This window comes from Neodiprion virginianus, chromosome 2 (assembly GCF_021901495.1).
Source record: "Neodiprion virginianus isolate iyNeoVirg1 chromosome 2, iyNeoVirg1.1, whole genome shotgun sequence".
Lineage (NCBI taxonomy): Eukaryota > Metazoa > Arthropoda > Insecta > Hymenoptera > Diprionidae > Neodiprion > Neodiprion virginianus.
The window spans coordinates 22,881,705-22,899,444 of record NC_060878.1 but is presented as its reverse complement, the minus strand read 5'-3'; the positions used below and the strand labels follow the sequence as shown (position 1 = coordinate 22,899,444).

Sequence of the window (17,740 nt, the reverse complement as noted above, 5' to 3'; positions counted from 1 at the left end):
CATTTCCCCTTCTCATTCTAAGGTGACGTGTATTTATTTCATAAATTTATACCTACGTACAGGAGTAGAGGTAGGGGCAGGGCGGGGGGGGGGGGGGGGAGAACTTGACAGGTCGGCTCGCTGTCATTCAAAATATTTTACATAGGTTCAATATCATTTTTAGGTTTCGAATCCTATAAGTCTCAGTCAGTGATCAATTATATATACAACGTAGGGTAATATAATCGAAGTATATCGATACGATGACGACACGCTCCGAAACCTTTTCGTTTGCAGTTATTTTTGTGTATTTTTAACTGACAATCATCCTTGACCTGTTTAGCTTGGCAAATGCTTGAAATTTGTCGGACTTTCGAAAATAGAGAACACAATTATGATTTGTTAGAAATTTGATATTTTGTAAAAATAAACATTACAGATAGGGAATTGACATTCTTAATGTTCCTTTACGACTAACCGCTATTTATCTACACAATTTCCTATTACAAAATTACATAAAATAATAGTTTTATCGAAGATATTGACTCAACACTTTATAACGCGAGCATGAGATATCTGAACTATTTTTTCCGTGAGCTGCATTGGAAGATATTCAAGGTAAAAAAGCTTCATGAAAAGAAGAAAACGAAATTTCGAACGCTTTATTCGTTTACATAATTCTTGAATGCCCAATATCACTGCAGCAATAGATAACATGAATTTTTTTTTTTTTTTAACAATCGTAGATACAGAAATATGTGATATATGTAAATCGTAAAAGTAAGACCCAAGATAACGCGACAAAAAGTATGACTGAGAATCTCAGTGTTCAATATGAGTACAAACGGCATGCACATAGATGGAGTATGACGAAAGATTAATAAGATGATTCACATTGCTTGTGAAACTTTAATTTATTTCCTTTTTACATGCCGTAACCCTACTTATGTAAAATTATGGCAGTTGCGCAATTCTGACTATACTAATCCATTACCAGGTATGTATACAGATGAGAACGTGGGTGGAATTGTTAATTATAATAGACCTGTATAAATGAAAGACCCGAATCAACTAATCAACTTTCGCACGGCACTGATCACTCTAACGAAAAATAAACTAGCAGAATAAAGGTATTCACTCATATTAGTTTGTGGTGCACCATTATACTTAAAATAAAACCACCTTCAGCATAGTCCATTGGCTTTACCGTATATATATATCATATTGGCAAATGGATACAAGTGTAAATATGTATGTACATGTCAATATATTTCTATATCGATCGTAACGCGCAAGAGGCGCCCGTTATAAAAGCAACGATAATTATTCAAACATCATAACCTCAGAAAAAGTACGAAATCGAACGCGTTTTATCGTTAGAATCATCACGCGATGTAAAGTCGTCGTTGAAGCTCTTTCTTTCACTTGCTTATTGTAGTCCATCGGATTGTATATACATATATGTAAATAGATTGCAGAACACCGACCTCGTCGCTGGTTCGCTGACTTACTGAAAAATAATGAAATATACACAATGCGTTTCCGGACGCAAACAGCACATGTGCATGGACTGGTTATTTATTGTATGAAGATATGCATTTATACGCATATGCAACGATATAACGTGCAAATAGTAACATGCAATAATATATCCTAAGTTAAATATCCCAGTTTAGAATAAGCTCGGCGGCCGTATGACAGAGGCATAACCGAAATCACAACACACCATCCCGTACGAAAAACGTGGAAGGTGTCTATAAATATTATTACCGTATCTGATTTACTATTTTCTTCCTATTTGTAGGTTATATATGTAACGGTTATTTTTGACCAGATCACTTTGTCGCAGGTTTCTTTTAGATTACTTTGTCGGTAATCCGTGCATACGAGATTCACTGGTAACGTTCCCGGCGACACACAGAGCAGCATAAACACCGATTACCATGATTTTCGCGCCCAGATTGCAGATTAACAATAATAATGCGATCAAATTTTCGCGGGCATCGTTGATTTTCCGCGTGTTGCAGCGAACATTATGCGCCGGAATCCGGTTCGCCATATTACGCAGCGTTGTCCTTGCTGCTCTCCTTGTAGTCCGAATCTTGAAGCGCAACGTCATAGGTCGTCTTGTCCCGGGAACGAGAGCCGAAACACGTGGTGAAGCACGTGTCGCCGACCCCGAAGGTCTCGCCATCCTCCAAAGTCTGAGGCATCGGCTGGTCCAGCGTCTCCGGGAGATAGAGCGCCAGGAATCCGGAGACGAGAACGAGGCAGCCAAAGATGACCGATGGTACTCTAGGGTCGAGGCTGTCGAGAAGTATGATCATCGGCGTCATGGCGCCACTCACACGAGCGCTCATTGAGCCGACACCGAGCGCCGTGTTCCTTAGGACCGTGGGAAACAGTTCCGCGGAATAGTTGTAGGTGATGGCAAAGGAGCCGGCGATCAGGAACTTCCCGAGCATCCCGACGACCACGACAAACGCACCGCCGTTGACGTCCCGCGGGATGTACGGTGCCACTATCGAGCAAACACCACCAAGGATCATCAAGGTGCTGACCAGACTTCGGCGTCCGGTCCGGTCCATCAGGTTGACGATCATCGCGTAACTCGGGATCTCGACGAGACCCGAGAGAAACAGCATGAGGAACGGGTTCCCCAGAAGGTTCCCGGTGGTCAGGGACAGTCCGTAGTAAGCTATCGAGTTGGCGAACCAGTTCAGACATATGTTGAGCGACTTCTTGCGGAGGTTCGGGGTCCTGAACAAGTCCAGGACTCCGCACTCCCGCTCCTCCTTCGTCCTCTGAGAGGCTTTCGCTCGGGAGACGTAGCGCGCCACGTCGATGTCCACGTTGTTTCCGTTCATCCGAAGCCCCCGCTCTATTATCGCGACGGCCTCCTTCACCCGTCCTTGAGCCCACAACCACCGCGGAGACTCGTCGATGAGCCACCAGTGCCCGATCAGAAGTACGCTGTGGAGACCGTAGACGATTTGCAGCCACATCCTGTCCTTGATCAAGGATCCCCAGGCCGCGACGAGCATGACGCCTAGGGCAAAGATCGCCTGAAAAGCCACGCCACATATCGTCCGTTTCGAGGGACCGACGATCTCCATAGTCAGTACGAACCCGGTTATGTAGGCACCGGCCGAGCCGAATATACCGTAGAGAAACCTGACAACGAGGAAGGTGTAGTACTCCGGAATGAGGGCGACCGTCACGCCGAAAACGAGTTGCGCGACCGCCGATACGTAAAAAATAATCTTTCTGCCGTACTTGTCGGCCATTGTGCCGAGGCATACAGCCCCGGCGAAGACGCCGAGCATGTACGCGCACTGGGACAGCGCTCCCATCCATCGCTGGGAGCAGACAAGGTCCCACTCAATGGCTCGCGAGGACTGGTAGTAGGTCCTGTCGTAGACCCAGGAGTCGCACTCTACGGTGAGGTTTCTGCCAGGTACGAAGATCAGGCAGTTGTGGAGGACACCATCGGACTTCTTCGGGATGGCCTCGAGTACCTCAGTGCTGTTCCAGGGGGCGGTAAAGTTCTCGGTGTCGATGCCGGGTATCGCGCAGCGATGATCGGGCACCGCGGCCACCATCACGAGGCTCATCATGTGTATGCCGGCGGTCAGTCCGGAGATCACGTGGAGGAAGAACTGCCATGCTTGGTATCGGCCGAAGTCTCCCATGTGCAACATCAGCTCCTCAATGTCATTGTCGTGCCCCATTTCGAGTCCACCCTTCGTGCAGATGTCGGTCTTCCCTGATGTCAATCGCCTTCCCGCCGGTATAATCGAATCACACTGACACTCTGTATCACACGCGCGCAATTCGCTGCTGCTGCTCAGCCGGAGAACGGCGCGGAACTGGGTTACTAACCTCGAGCGACAAGCGATCGCCACGCCGAAGGAGAACGTCTTGTGCTATTACCCATGCAGCGATATTTTATCGTTCTGTTACTTTTTCCGCGTTTTGCCCACACGATTCTCACCGGCCGTCACGCCTATCCTTTGAGAAACTGATTCGGCTGTTGTCCGCGAATCCAGTGCGATTACGAGACGTGCGTCGGTCAACGATAAGGAATATTTTACTGGAATCGGACACCCTGATACGGAAACCGCGCAATCTTTATATTCGTCCCGCGGTGCACACCGTTTGAAATACGACGCTCGTCTCTGTGGTGATTAAAATACCCAACGGCTTAACTGCGGCGCTTGGGTTGTGAAAACCGCAAACACGTTTCAATGCGTTCAAGTGTTGCGCAAGTTGACAACTGGTGGCAACTCACTACTGGCAAACAATTAAACCACTCGAATTCGCAGTTTGATAGTTCCAAAGTTTTGCACCCTCTGTTAAGAAACAGAGGAATTTGTAAATATTGACAAAAATAAGTCAATGTCTTCGTTTGTTTAGATGGAGAAGTTGCGTCGGGATGTCGATCCATTGGCTGTAGTCGACGGTCTGTATTATAGAAATCCAGAATCGGAACGATCATGTGGTCCCGGTATTCTTATCACGAATGATGTGGGCTGGAATGCGTCGGTCGCTAATTGCGCATAGCCCGCCGGAAATTTATTTTAAACCGTTGCCGGATTTCAAACCTGTGTGACGCGTTATCCGTACTGATAAATATAATGTATAAACTGTTTTTTCGTAGATTAATGCCAGATTCCCCCGAACCAATGTTTCTTTTTCTGTATCAATTATGGAAACTCTATGCATGTTGTCATGCGTTTTCGGTTTGTTCGACAGTTTGTCTGTTTATGCCTTGCGGATGTTGCAGTTAAACCAATGTGCTTAGCCCGGTATTCAACGTTTAGGTCACGTCCGATTTTCCGTCTTAATATGTACGATAGAACCGTAAATCTTGACACATTAGAGATTATCATCAAAACCAAACTCTTCCTACTTATAGTACCTATATGGTGTAATAGTAGAGGTCCGATTCCTGTTTACCATACAGTATAGAAACGTTTTTCAACTCACGGAAGAGAAAATTATAACAATAATAATGTCAAGGCCGAAATCAGACTTTCTTCAAATCATTTTGGATTTATAAAAATACGCGCTAACAAGATTAACGACATGAAACTGTATGTATACAATGTAAACTTCATAAAAATTATTTCGCTTGCTTCGACAGATAAATTTTTAATAATGATAGAGGATCATAAGTTTCGATTTTCTGAAAATTATTCGCAGCTACAAATCAATTTTGTATTATACGTAAAATTTGATACACCACTGTTTGTATCTCTGTTACGTTGCCGCATTCGATCAATTCCTTACGCAAAAATTCTCACCAGTAATATTATGTGTGGATGCATGTATTTAAAAATTATTCACACTCTTCACGGATTGGCAAGATTGACGGAAGATCCCGATTTGCGATCATAACTCCAAATGAAATGCTTACATTTTAATTATTTTTTATGTACGCACTGACAAAATCGTAAGAATCAAAGCTTTCAGAGATATACCGGGTTAAAAAGTGATTTCGCTCAAGAAATGCGAGTTCAGGATTCCACTTTGGGATTTCTCAACCCCCACCCATTGCGTGCGAGTATGAATAACACGAGTGATCATAATATCGGAAACATGTTCATTAATTGATAAATCTAAAAGTCTATACATTACTTCAGTGATAATTGAAAAATAAATCAAGTTGCAAAAAAGTTTTTTTCGTCATATAACCAATGGATTGCACGGAATTTACGGCCGATTGAGTGACACCTTATAGGACTAACTTTTAACTGTCTGTGATTTCCTATTTGTAAAAGAACACCAAATTCGTACTTAACTGTGAGAAATAATTAACATTTGGCCTATTGATCGAGAAAAATGACGTTATCGAAAAATGTTTGACTGAGAAAAAATTTCCTTAACTCTGAAGAGTTCAAGTTGTGTGACGTTGTTTCAAAACAGGGTTAAATGAGAAACCGCATTACTTCAAATTTGAATTATTCGGCCTGTTTAATTATTAGTGCACTTGCGTAACTCTGATTTATCGGTGTTTTTTTTCCATTTTATGTTTAAATTGGATAACAACCACAAAAACTGTTAGTTGCAATCATAAATATAGACCAAATGCTATGCGAACAACGACAAACGCCTTACAATTTGTTTCAGCTTGCCTTGCGGTATTGAGCGCAATGTTTTCAAAACACGTAGCAGCCTGTTAAACCTAACTCGATATATTTATACTTACGGAAACTTATAATACATATTGGAAGTACAGCTTTAGAGACGAATGTGAATACATGTACTCGTTCAAATTTTCACATGATTAAACATGAGGTATACACCTATACTGAACATCTGGAGAATTCCTAGGGTTCATACGACCTTGCTACCTGGTTAGACGCTAGTTAGACCTTCGCGAAGAAGAACTGTACAAACACATTATTAGCGAGTTGCAATGAAGTAGGTACATAAAGTAATAGGAAAAAAAGATTAACACCATTGTAGAGTTGTGTATAAAAAATGTCGTATCACAATACCGTTTCAATTTACTCGGGAGTGGAATGTCAAGATATTCTGTAGAAATATTACCTCACAATATTACTCCTGCAATCTTACGATTAGCAGAATTTCAGCGTCGGAGAATACTGATCCATTTTACCACAACCATTTTGCAATGAAACAGTGTTTCTTCAATACCGTAATATGACGTCTACTACTGTTAATAAAAATTATAATTCTACAGATAAGATTACAGGATACAACTGAGATGAGTAGCAGTAGGATTGAGTTTATCATTTATGCATTTCAAACATTGTAAAATATTCTCGTTCCTGTCTAAAAGGTGCCGAAGCCTATACCTTGGAAACTACTGATTTTTGGGACTTGTGTCCATGAGAACTTTTGTTCGGCAGGATATGTAATATATCATACTGAAAACCCAGGCAATTTGACTGGGAGCAAATGTCCATAAGGATTCTGCGCGTCTTTTCGTACCAATGGTGTGTCTCGATTAGTATTTTTTGGAAGCCGGGCAATGGCAGGGAAGCAAGAAGGCCCGCTCTAACCTTCCCTCTTGTCTTCATTTTGACGTTTCATGTGCTGAAGTCTGCTTCCATCCTCAGGTATTCCCGATCCGTTGATTGTAGCGAACGTACCAGAATTCAGCGCCTGAAACGTTGAGATAAAGACGACCCAAAGTCATCGGTTCAGGGAAAGAGGAGTGCAGAGAAACCGATTAGAATGCCTTCGTCCAGGGGGTGGGCATTTTAACAATTCGTGGAAGAACTATTCATCGGCTTGGACCAAGCTGTAGCCAACATAATAATGAGATTTCCACTAAAGATATTATAGAATGATTTATATTGTCAATAAAGTATTCGGTAATTCAATATTTGTGGCAACCTCTGCCGATTAATAACAGTTTTACCTGTTAAGCCCTTCTTAACAATTTATGAATTACTTTTATATTGTCATTCTCAAATGCTGATATAATATAGCAATGACGCTATGGGTTACACGTCCGAATTTTATGATCCGTGTTACTCGATCTGTGAATAATTTTGTCTTAAAAGAAGTCACCAGAAGACGCCACTTGAAATCAAGAATTCAACGAAAACCAATCTTATGTTCCATAATTTGTCTCACTGTTGTGGTGTCGCTCTGGACCAAACCTTACGAATAACGTGTGGAGGGGAGTATTAAGCGTCCATAACCTGCCTTCGCCCGTCACTCCGCAACTTCAAGACAATGCAATATGATTTGTTGTTTTCGGGTAAGCTTCATCGCGCGCAATTCTGCTCGTAATGTACAATTTGCCTCCAATACTAAAGTGATCGTTAAAAATTTCACTTGTCCAGAATAGTGGATTCGTTACAGTAGAAACTACCACAGCTGTAGCACCATTAGCTGTGTACTGTTTTCTGCAGAGGTCATGAAATATTTTTTTATCCTGACGAAGCGACCCTCCTGTAATTTTGAATGAGAATATTTCGACACGACACGCGCAGAGTAGAGATCGGACAGGGATTGATAAAATGCACACTCAGGAAACTCTCGTCTTACAGGGAAGGTATTTTTGACAAAGTCGATCTCTCCGATTAGATTTCTTTGGTAATATTTTATGGTAGACTAAAAACTTAGCGACGCGTGTCTTTTTGATCTGTCGTTTGATCTGTGATCTCTAAGGGGATGAAACCACCCTATAAAATAAAGCATGTTAATGAGTGATTTAGCAATTTCACTCACAAGAACATAATATTTTTTTAACCAATCCAGCTGGAAAAGTTTTCTCCCAACGAGAAATGAATAGTATCATTTCCTTAATAAAAAAAAAAAAAAATGAAAACAACTGCCAAATCGCCCTTTGATATACCTTACCTAGGAGAATGGCTTTATCTCGTTAAAGTGTTTAATGGAAGATAAAAAAAAATACGCGTCGCTTAGTTTTTAGTCTACTATAACAAAGTACAAAATAAATCAAATCGAAGAGAATGCCTTCTTTGTCAGTCAAGTTCAAAACATTTGAAATCCCATGAATGTCGAAAGATGCTTGTATATTATAATTGAAAGCTTATTTTTGCATTCTCCAGTTGAATTTCCGCTAAGTAACAATCCATGTAAACACGAAATCAGGTTCTGGCAGAACTTTCAATTTTGAAAACCACATGTCCCAATTCAATTGCGGCTTTACAATAATGACTTTTTAGTTCATTTGTAGATTAGGTACCTGGGTGGAAACGAACTAATAATCGGGTCTATTTCTTTCCTACGCACATTTCCATTGTGGGCAGAACCTGCTATGCAATAAATTATGGTTCGGCAGTTGAGACCGGCTGCTGGTTAATACAACCAAAGCTGTAATACGAGACGACTCTGATAGGAATTAGCTGCCATACTTCGACAACTATTAATCATAATGTACAAATGACCTGTAAAACTGCTTAATAGCGAATTTTGTTACAACGGCTCCTTTAAAACTCAACGTATGTTTCTTCGCTGTATTAAGTTCCTTTCACTTTATTCACTTTCATCGACAGTCGACGGAATAATGCAAATGATAAATACCTGTTCGCGTAAATATAAATCGGCTATTTATATAACGTACGTCATACTGCATCAATACTGCAGTACAATATTGCAACATCTCATTTTCATATTGCATTGAATTCTTGCAGCAGCTTATTTTAGATGTAACATCGTTGCAATATTTCAAAAGCACTGTCATTGAAAGGAAATTTACTTTTTCATTGTCTTATACACCGCACGACGCGCAGTTCGGATTTCTTTTCGGATATGCTGGGTGAGTAATCAGTTAAAATAAGCTTGAGACTGAAAGTTTTCCAAGTCGAAATTTACCGCCTACATTTGACCCTACCAAGGTACCAAGGACCCTACCCTACCAATGACAAAAAATTTAAGAACCATCCCTACATTGAACCTTCAACTCCTAAAAATTAAAGCACCAAACCCTACTTCGACGCTCGTAGTAGACGATCAAACCTATTTCGATGCTATTCAATCTACAGCTCCTTCATTGGACTTGTAACTCCTTCTATATAGATATACCATTACAGCGACATTCAGGTGTTAACAATGAATAGTACGAGGGCTATTTCGACAATATTTTGATAAGTTTCAATAACATTTGAAAATTGAGTATTGTATTTCAACTGTATTCAATCACCGTTCTTACGAATACAAAAACCCTTTTTTAATGATCGAATATACCGAAAATACAATTAAACTCATTTGTAAAGAAATTCCTTCTTATTGGGATTTTAATTTGATTTCATACGATTTAATCGTATTTTTTGTATTTTAATCATAATCGATCCGAATCGATGGACCTTTATTAGCGGGTAGGATTTTGAGCATCAAAGGAGGGTTTCAAATAAGCAGGTTTAACCCTACCTCTGGAGGGTTAAAGAGCTTCTAAACAGACCCTCCATTTGCCTTAAGTTGGTAAATCGGGAAATTTTTGACATTTTTAGCGTCAAAGTAGGGTCCGATATTGCATTGAAATAGAACCTACTTCAATATCTTTGAACCCTACGCAAGAGCTCCAACGTAGGGTTTAAAATAGGCGCTAAATTTCGACTCGGGTTGTGTAACTGAAATGACAATTCAGTGATTTACTATATTATATAGATAAGCACAAGACCATTCTTAGTGTTGAAAATACAATACGAATTGCAATAAATTTTTTTGGCTAGTGATACGTTTATCGCAATAATTCGAATATCCCGACAAACAAATACTGATCGAATAAAAATTTGAATGTAAATAAATATTGCACCACATTACTGTGATATACTTTCGGTTGTCGGTAAATGTCACAATTTTTGATGACGGATGTTCCGTTATTTGCACAGTTGATGTTTGCTGCTATCCCCACATTACTCGTCTGTGAACGAAGAAAATAAATACTTCACTGTTAGCAAATACATTGTTATTCACACGCTATACACCAGTCGCAAACGAGACCTACGGTTGTGGACGAGTATCATGCAGTGTAGTATCTAGTAAGGCTTCGCGTACCTCTTCTGCAGGCTTCCCATACAGCATGGACAATCGCTGTAGATTTAAAAAAACATTATTTCGGTAATATTTTAGCTGTGACTTCGGCAATATTATCCTATCCACTATTGAATACCATATCCACGTGTTCAGAGGTAAATCACGAATGTTGTGCGGATGAATTGCGAATGAAAACCAACGACAATACTGCACAACGTATCTCATCCTCATTTTTGCATGACATTTTGCGTAGTTTATTTTGCAATTTACCAGTAAAACTGAACCTGATTGCAAAATCAGTTTTCTTGATGTCCTGGTTAATAATGACAACTTTAACGTAAAAACAGATTGGTATCATAAAAAAAAAACTTTGTCTCAACGTTATCTAAATCTGCTTTCACAACATCGTCAATCGTACAAGATATATACTATTGTTGACTTAGTTGATACAGCCGTTAGACTGTCCACTCGAGAATTTCACGATAAGAACTTACCTCTGATTTATAATGTATTACGCTTGAACGATTGCTCACACTGATTGCTTATTAAACAGATACAACTGAAGTATAACTCGATTTTACCATCCATTGACACTAATAATAATAGCTTATCGAACGAGCATGACACTCCTCCAAAAAAAAAATTTCTCTATTTCTTACGTAGCGAGTCTTTTTGAGTCTTTAATTGAATAGGATTTTTGCCAAATATAATATCCACTAATTATTGGCATGCCATTGACCTTCATATCCAATAAATCAACTCTCATTAATTAAGAAACTTCTGAAATTCACCGCATTTGTTATATAAGCTTCGACAATTCCATTGTACCTCATTAACCTTATTGTACATCAACCTTATTAGCGTTAATTTCTTTGCGATGAAAATAATCTTCTTACAATTTTCCGTACAGAACAGAATCTTTATGATTTATCGTCTTGATGAAAGCAATAAGTAGTGGTGAAAATGGTGAAATGGTACTATTTTGAGATATAAGTTCAATTGCATTCTCAGACAACCTAAATGCCAGTTATTCAAGTGATATGAGATAAAAGTGCAATAATAGTACTAAAAACATTAATTGATGCTATTTAATAAGCAATATAAAAAATATGTTATCTATTCATTTACAATAATGAATCACGATGAAATATGAATTAGCCCCCCCGCCCCATTTGAATTAATCTGTGTTGCAAAAAATTATATTACGTCTATAGCTTAACCTTAATTCGTCAGTCGAGGTGAATACCACCCCAAACATTTTTCAAACTACTCGCAGAGTCCCTTAGTACCTTAATTTCGCTGATGTATTACGATATCTAAACAATTAATTTTGGTTGGGAAAACTGAGAGAGGTTTTTCTGCTATCCTTAAACAATACAGCTAGATATTATTTTCAATATTTAGAACTCATTGTTAAAGCAAGCTATTAGTTTTTTTTTAACAGGGGTGAATTTCACCCTGTGTGATCCTTATGCGACTCTACCGAAATGTGATCAATTAGGGTTAAGACTCTTGAAGGAGGTTTCCGAAAACTTTGTTCTATCTCTAATATTTCCCTAGAAGGGGGATTGCTTCCTTTTTCTTCACTGGCTAGATCTACTAGCCGTTTCCTCCTGATATTTAGTGACTTATGTTTCATAATTAAGTTTGATAAAACGAAAAATCACTAACAGCACCCGAGGAGCCCACTCTCTATTTTCGAATAGAGTCGCTAACCTTGTTTTTTTAGAATATTCCCTGGGTTGAGTCGAACACTGGAGTAGTCTGTTTCTTTCTTGGGTAGTAAGTTTGATTTTATAGCAATACAAGCTAACTACTAGCTTCCTTCTTATCTGTAGTCTGTAACTGAAAATATTTGTCTCATTTCACAATCACGGAGTCATCAAATCGTGTTGTCTGTACCCGGACTGATAACATAGCACTGTGACGGTTAAGAAACACGTATTTTTCCACTATATCTTTAGATATCACTTTTCACCAGTCCGTTCAACATCTGACGGTGAGCTAATTTCTATGAGAGTCACTGGAGGCTGTACAGAAAGTCCACCCTACAATAAATTGATACCAAAGCAAATGCTGGTGAGGATTGTTCGTTTGGGGATGTATAACAAAAATTTCTTCGAATTACTGAAAATTTGGCGCCGCTCCACCCCTCAGAGGGCAGAAATCATGCAAACTTCCAATTTTTGCGCCGTAAGTCTAAAACGGTTGTTCCTACGATCAATATAGTTCATGACAAATCCGTGTGCGGCGGATACCTTCGAAGATAGAGCCGCCCCAGGTGTGACTAAAATGAAAAAAACTCGTCGAATGTGCAAAAATGTCCTAATACTTCTTTACAGACGTTAAAACAACGTAAAAAATGCATTTTCGACATATTCGGTGCCTTAGAAACGCTCCAAGTCATGAGCAATCAAAGTTGTACTTTCTTTAAAAGAACTTCAGTATCACACGCTTTTGCAAATACTGATATTATGGATAGTCCAACCAATAGGGAGTAAAAAAGCCTTATAAAAACGTGTTGTAGTAGTGATTTCTATATATATTATTTGGTTCCGGGCCCCGATGAAAAACCCAAATTTTCGACCTTCGGGGGGGGAGGGGGATTAAACGTACAAAAGACTATTTTTTCAAATAATTCTTGAGCGGTTGAAATTACGACAAAAATATCTCATGAAAATTTGCAGAAAACTAAATTCCTTTCGTTTTTTGTATAAGTACTTTTTATGTAAGTCTGATGTGTAACAAATTACAGCGGCGGATACGTGAATGTTCTTAAAAAAAATCGTGCAACTTGATCTCTTCACAGTAAATTTTCTAAAAATGATAATATTAATAACATTATCATTTATATGTAAAATTTTTAATGTGTATATAATATTATCATCACAATAACGTTATATAGCGAAATCTTCTTCAAATTAAAGTCATTTTTCTTGTTAGGTAGAAATTGTTTGACTGCCACTGTGGCATGAAACAATTCAAAGTATTATTAATATTAGTGTATGAATTTTTCAAGATTCGTCTACTGTTTTTGTAACAGCCTTTTTCTAGAGCAGGTATAGATCGTTATTTCGCGTTTTTGGAATTGTCTGGAATTCAGTACACCGTGATAAAACAAAATACACTCGTGTTTTGAAATCTTCGTTCTTTAAAAATCATTGTAAAATTAAGAAAATAGTAAATTTTTTCCCAATGTTTCGTTACGATAACGTTACAAACTTCAACGTCGGTTAAATTACGAAATACGAGCAAAAAAAAAGAACATCTATTGGATTAAGCCTACTGAGGATAACACGGAATGAAAAACACGGTCTTTACTCTTCCTCGTGGTGGTGTGGAAATGAGTTGACTTTAAATTTGCAAAATCATCCTAATTATGTAGTGAATGATTTCTTGAATGGAGAAAGGCGAGGTGTTGCACGATTTTTTGTAAGTATATTCACGTTTCCGTCACTGTAACTCGTTACACATCAGACTTACAAAAAAGTGCTTATACAAAAAATGAAGGGAATTTAGTCTTCTTCAAATTTGTGTTCGACATTTTTTGTCGTAGGATCAGCCGTTCAGGAATTATTTTGTACTTTTAACCCAAGATGGCAGACGGTGCCCCCCCCCCCCCGCCGTAAGGTCAAAAACTTGGATTTTTAATTCATTTTTCATTCCCACCTTCAGTAGGTCAAAAACCCCTGTTAACTAGACTAGAAGACTTCGAGGTCAAAATCGCAAATTTTAGCCGGTAGATAAATTGGAAATTTTATACTCTAAATATTAAGTGTTTTGCATTACCATCCTAACGTTAACGGTATTCAAATGCGAGACGGTTTACCGTTGCCAACCCAAAAGAAATTTCTTTAGATATAAATAAATTAGAGCTCGTTCATAGAAAAAAAAACGTTGTTTTCTTATTAAGGAATAATGTCGCTTAGACCGAAATCTAAAGCAAATCTGAGAATCTGACGAAATCTCATGACTTGTAGCGAAATTTCTAAAAATCGCCTTGACATCGAAACAACAGGCTAAAAATCAACCAATTGTGAAGTTCCTGAGAAAATATGCACCAATTATATGGCGTCTGCAGTTTCAAAACGCATTTATTTGACAATTTGGTGGTACTAAATATTAAAAATAAAAACATTATACAGGGTGGGGCATTTAAAGTGTAACAGAGCAATAGCACTCAAACTGTTGATGATAATGAAAAAAGTTTCATATGAAAGTTATATTGTTTGAAAAGGCCGACATACTGAACCATCCTATTATTTTTTCGGTGGAGGCGCTGAAGCTACGTCAAGGTCAACTCCACTTTTTTAAATGGAACCATGTATTTTTTTTTCCACGATATTATTACGGACTTTAAGACAAATTCAGCGACTTACAACACAAGGTTATTGTAGGCACGCGAAGTATGAAAATAGTCGATTCCGGTGTAGAAACAGCACTCCCGAAAAAAGAGATGAGATTTTTGACTGACAACGGGCTAGTTATTTCTAATTTCGATAAAATTCTTCCATCCACCTATTTGTCACACCTTATACTATACGATGATCAAGAAAAAATCGATTTTTTTTAAGTTCCAGACTATAATATCTCCTTAATGAAAGAAATCAGAAAAATTCTGAAAACCATCCCTGAATCTCCTAACACTTTCCTGATTTCTCCATAGCCTGAGAAATGCGATGAAATATTTCAATTTTTTAACACTACGATAAAGCTACGCCATCTATTCATAAGATATATTTTATTTGTTGATTTCTGTATTTAGAGTAAGACTAGGTTGTTTTACTGGTCTTTTTTTTCCAACTAAGATGATTTTTGCTCAGAAATCGTGCAAATTATGCATTGCAGACATGCCATAAATAAACTCTTTTATATCTAATCTACTTTGATGACGGCCTGATTTTAAGTATTCTAGCAGGCAGGTTTGAGCTCTTAAGTTCATATTCAAGATGCCGAGGTATTTTTTAAACTTCTTTTCGTACCTCTCTCAGTTTCTACAGTTTACTTTCTTCTGCCGACGTTCGTAAGAATCATGATATTGCCAAAAACGTTACCATCTCTTACTGATTCACTGTAGTGTGTGAACTAAGCTACTATAAAAATTTAAACAATGAATCACAAATTTCAACATCAATTACGATATAGTCACTTGATTAATTAACAGCATTTTGTTGTATTCGATGTAGGTAAATATACGTTGGTTCCGAACAAAGTTAGATAGGGAAAAACTCTTAAGTTTGCACGGTAAGAATAACGGTAAGCATAAGAAAGGTATAGAAACCGGTTGTCTTGAATTCCCTGCCATTACAACTGCACGAACTTCCTACCTAAAAAACATCCGCGGAGAAAGTATCTTACACCGCCTTTCTCCGACAAACAACTTGTTGCAACAATGCTAAATACGGTTCTTATATCGAGTGCCGAAGATTGACAGCCTTGAAAGGAGCCTGGTTTTGCTCTCATTTTCATAGTAATCAGCTTGAAAAACTTGCTAGCATCGTACAAAGTGACATTCGAATATGTTCTTATTATACCTATAATTATTAAAATAGTTAGCCATAACGTTTCTCACTATTGCCTATAGAGGGCCAGGGATATAGAGTCGTCAAACTATGTCTGCGTGCTCCATCTACTTCAAGTTTTTATGTTTTTGTCTATGTTTTTGTACGAATAAAACCACGCCTTCTACCAAAAACCGACTCGTTGCATTATTTTCACTATCAATCAATCTAAAACCTCATAAATGATATCAAAGATTAAAAACAAATTGCTCGTGTGTAAGTTACGCCTCCATGATGTAAACTGAACATCTTATTATCATATTGTAACAGCCACGATGCTGTGATGTTACATATTCTTCTAATACATAAAAATCACAAGCGTTTCATATCAAACGCTACGTTTAGGTAGTATTTGCTTCAGGATTCCTGATCACTAAACGATCGCCTAATGACAGGCAACTTATTTTTCGCGGCTGTAAGCACGGAGGCAAATAAAGGCGTGAGCACGAATTATCTGACATTATGCGATCTGTCAGTTCTAGAAATCTTCCGATCACGTTGTTCAAAATCACCTAAACATATAATAATTACACCGGTTGGGGGTATAATTTACCGCCCAGAAATTGCATACCTAGAGTTCTCAGCGAATCACGCCACTCATCGTCAGCGCTAGAAGGTAAGCAATTGAATGAACATTTTAGGGCCCTATTGCCCTTTCTGAAAAGTATGCCTCTTTTACCGATGGAGTTTGCATCACCTTTCGACTCAAATATTTTCAGAAATGACAGTATAACAGACCTCAAATGAAACTTGCATTACCTATCTTCGAGGGCTGAGCAGCCAGATTCACTGAAAAGTCCGGGTATACATACATGTGGACACAGATTCTCAGATACCTAATTTTTCGGACAAGTCGGTTACTTTGTGTAATGATTCAAATATAACCGCGCCACGAGCACGACACGAGCGGATGAGATTAGACCCAGGGAGTGGGACACCTGGTCACAAATTTCAAATTGAAGAAGAACGAGTTGCTTGGTCAACGTCTCTCTAGGAGGAAGGAGGAAGGAGGTTCCCATCTCCGAAATTAAGTATTAACAGACCGAAAATCGACGAACTTATAATAAAAAAGTAAATTTAAGCCACGAAGAACAACATTCAAAATTAATTATTATAAATTTCGAACGTCAAGTCAAATTATAAGAGGGACGATTAAAACGAAAAAACAACAAAAAAACACTGTGAAATCCAAGAATATAGTGCCTCGACGAAAGACAATTATTTACACCTATTTATAATTTTAACAACATACACATGGAGCGAATGAATTGTGGAATGGACGAACGAATGAATTTTAAACCAGATGACGGCTCGTGTTTTAATATATTCATAAATAAATTAAATTGTACTCTGCTATTCGTACCTTATAAAATATACTCGATATTGATTACGCATAATTTTCAAATTTCGAAAAAGTTTTATAGTTGGCAATGCAAATTTAGCGCACCGTCAGGGAGGCAACTAGGCACTGCCCTGGGGCCCCCAAGACAGGGGGTAAAAAATGAAGTCGTAATATTTCATTCGGATGATCATAAGTATTACATGTTTACATTGTTTCTATATGGAGCTAAAGGTGTTATATAAAATAAATATTGGATTTCTCTGTCTTTTGTTATCCTTATAATTTCCATGTCCATCAGGTAGGTACTTATTTAGGGTGGTGCACAAATAATTCAAAAACAAACCCGAAATTTTTTCGAATTTTTATATCAACTCTA

The 17,740-nt window shown here is 38.4% G+C and overlaps 1 protein-coding gene across 1 annotated transcript; it reads right to left on the bottom strand.

The window, feature by feature from the left end:
• Nucleotides 1-640: 640 nt before the first annotated feature.
• On the bottom strand, nucleotides 641-4,983 carry LOC124297885 (organic cation transporter protein). The gene has a single exon (XM_046749238.1). It carries the CDS (start codon nucleotides 3,708-3,710, stop codon nucleotides 2,040-2,042), a length of 1,671 nt encoding a protein of 556 aa, XP_046605194.1. The 5' UTR covers nucleotides 3,711-4,983; the 3' UTR covers nucleotides 641-2,039.
• Between the last annotated feature and the right edge of the window lie 12,757 nt (nucleotides 4,984-17,740).

What these genes read in the sequence shown, in the direction of transcription:
- LOC124297885 (XM_046749238.1), bottom strand. Translation starts at nt 3,710, where the DNA reads ATGGGGCACGACAATGACATTGAGGAGCTGATGTTGCACATGGGAGAC.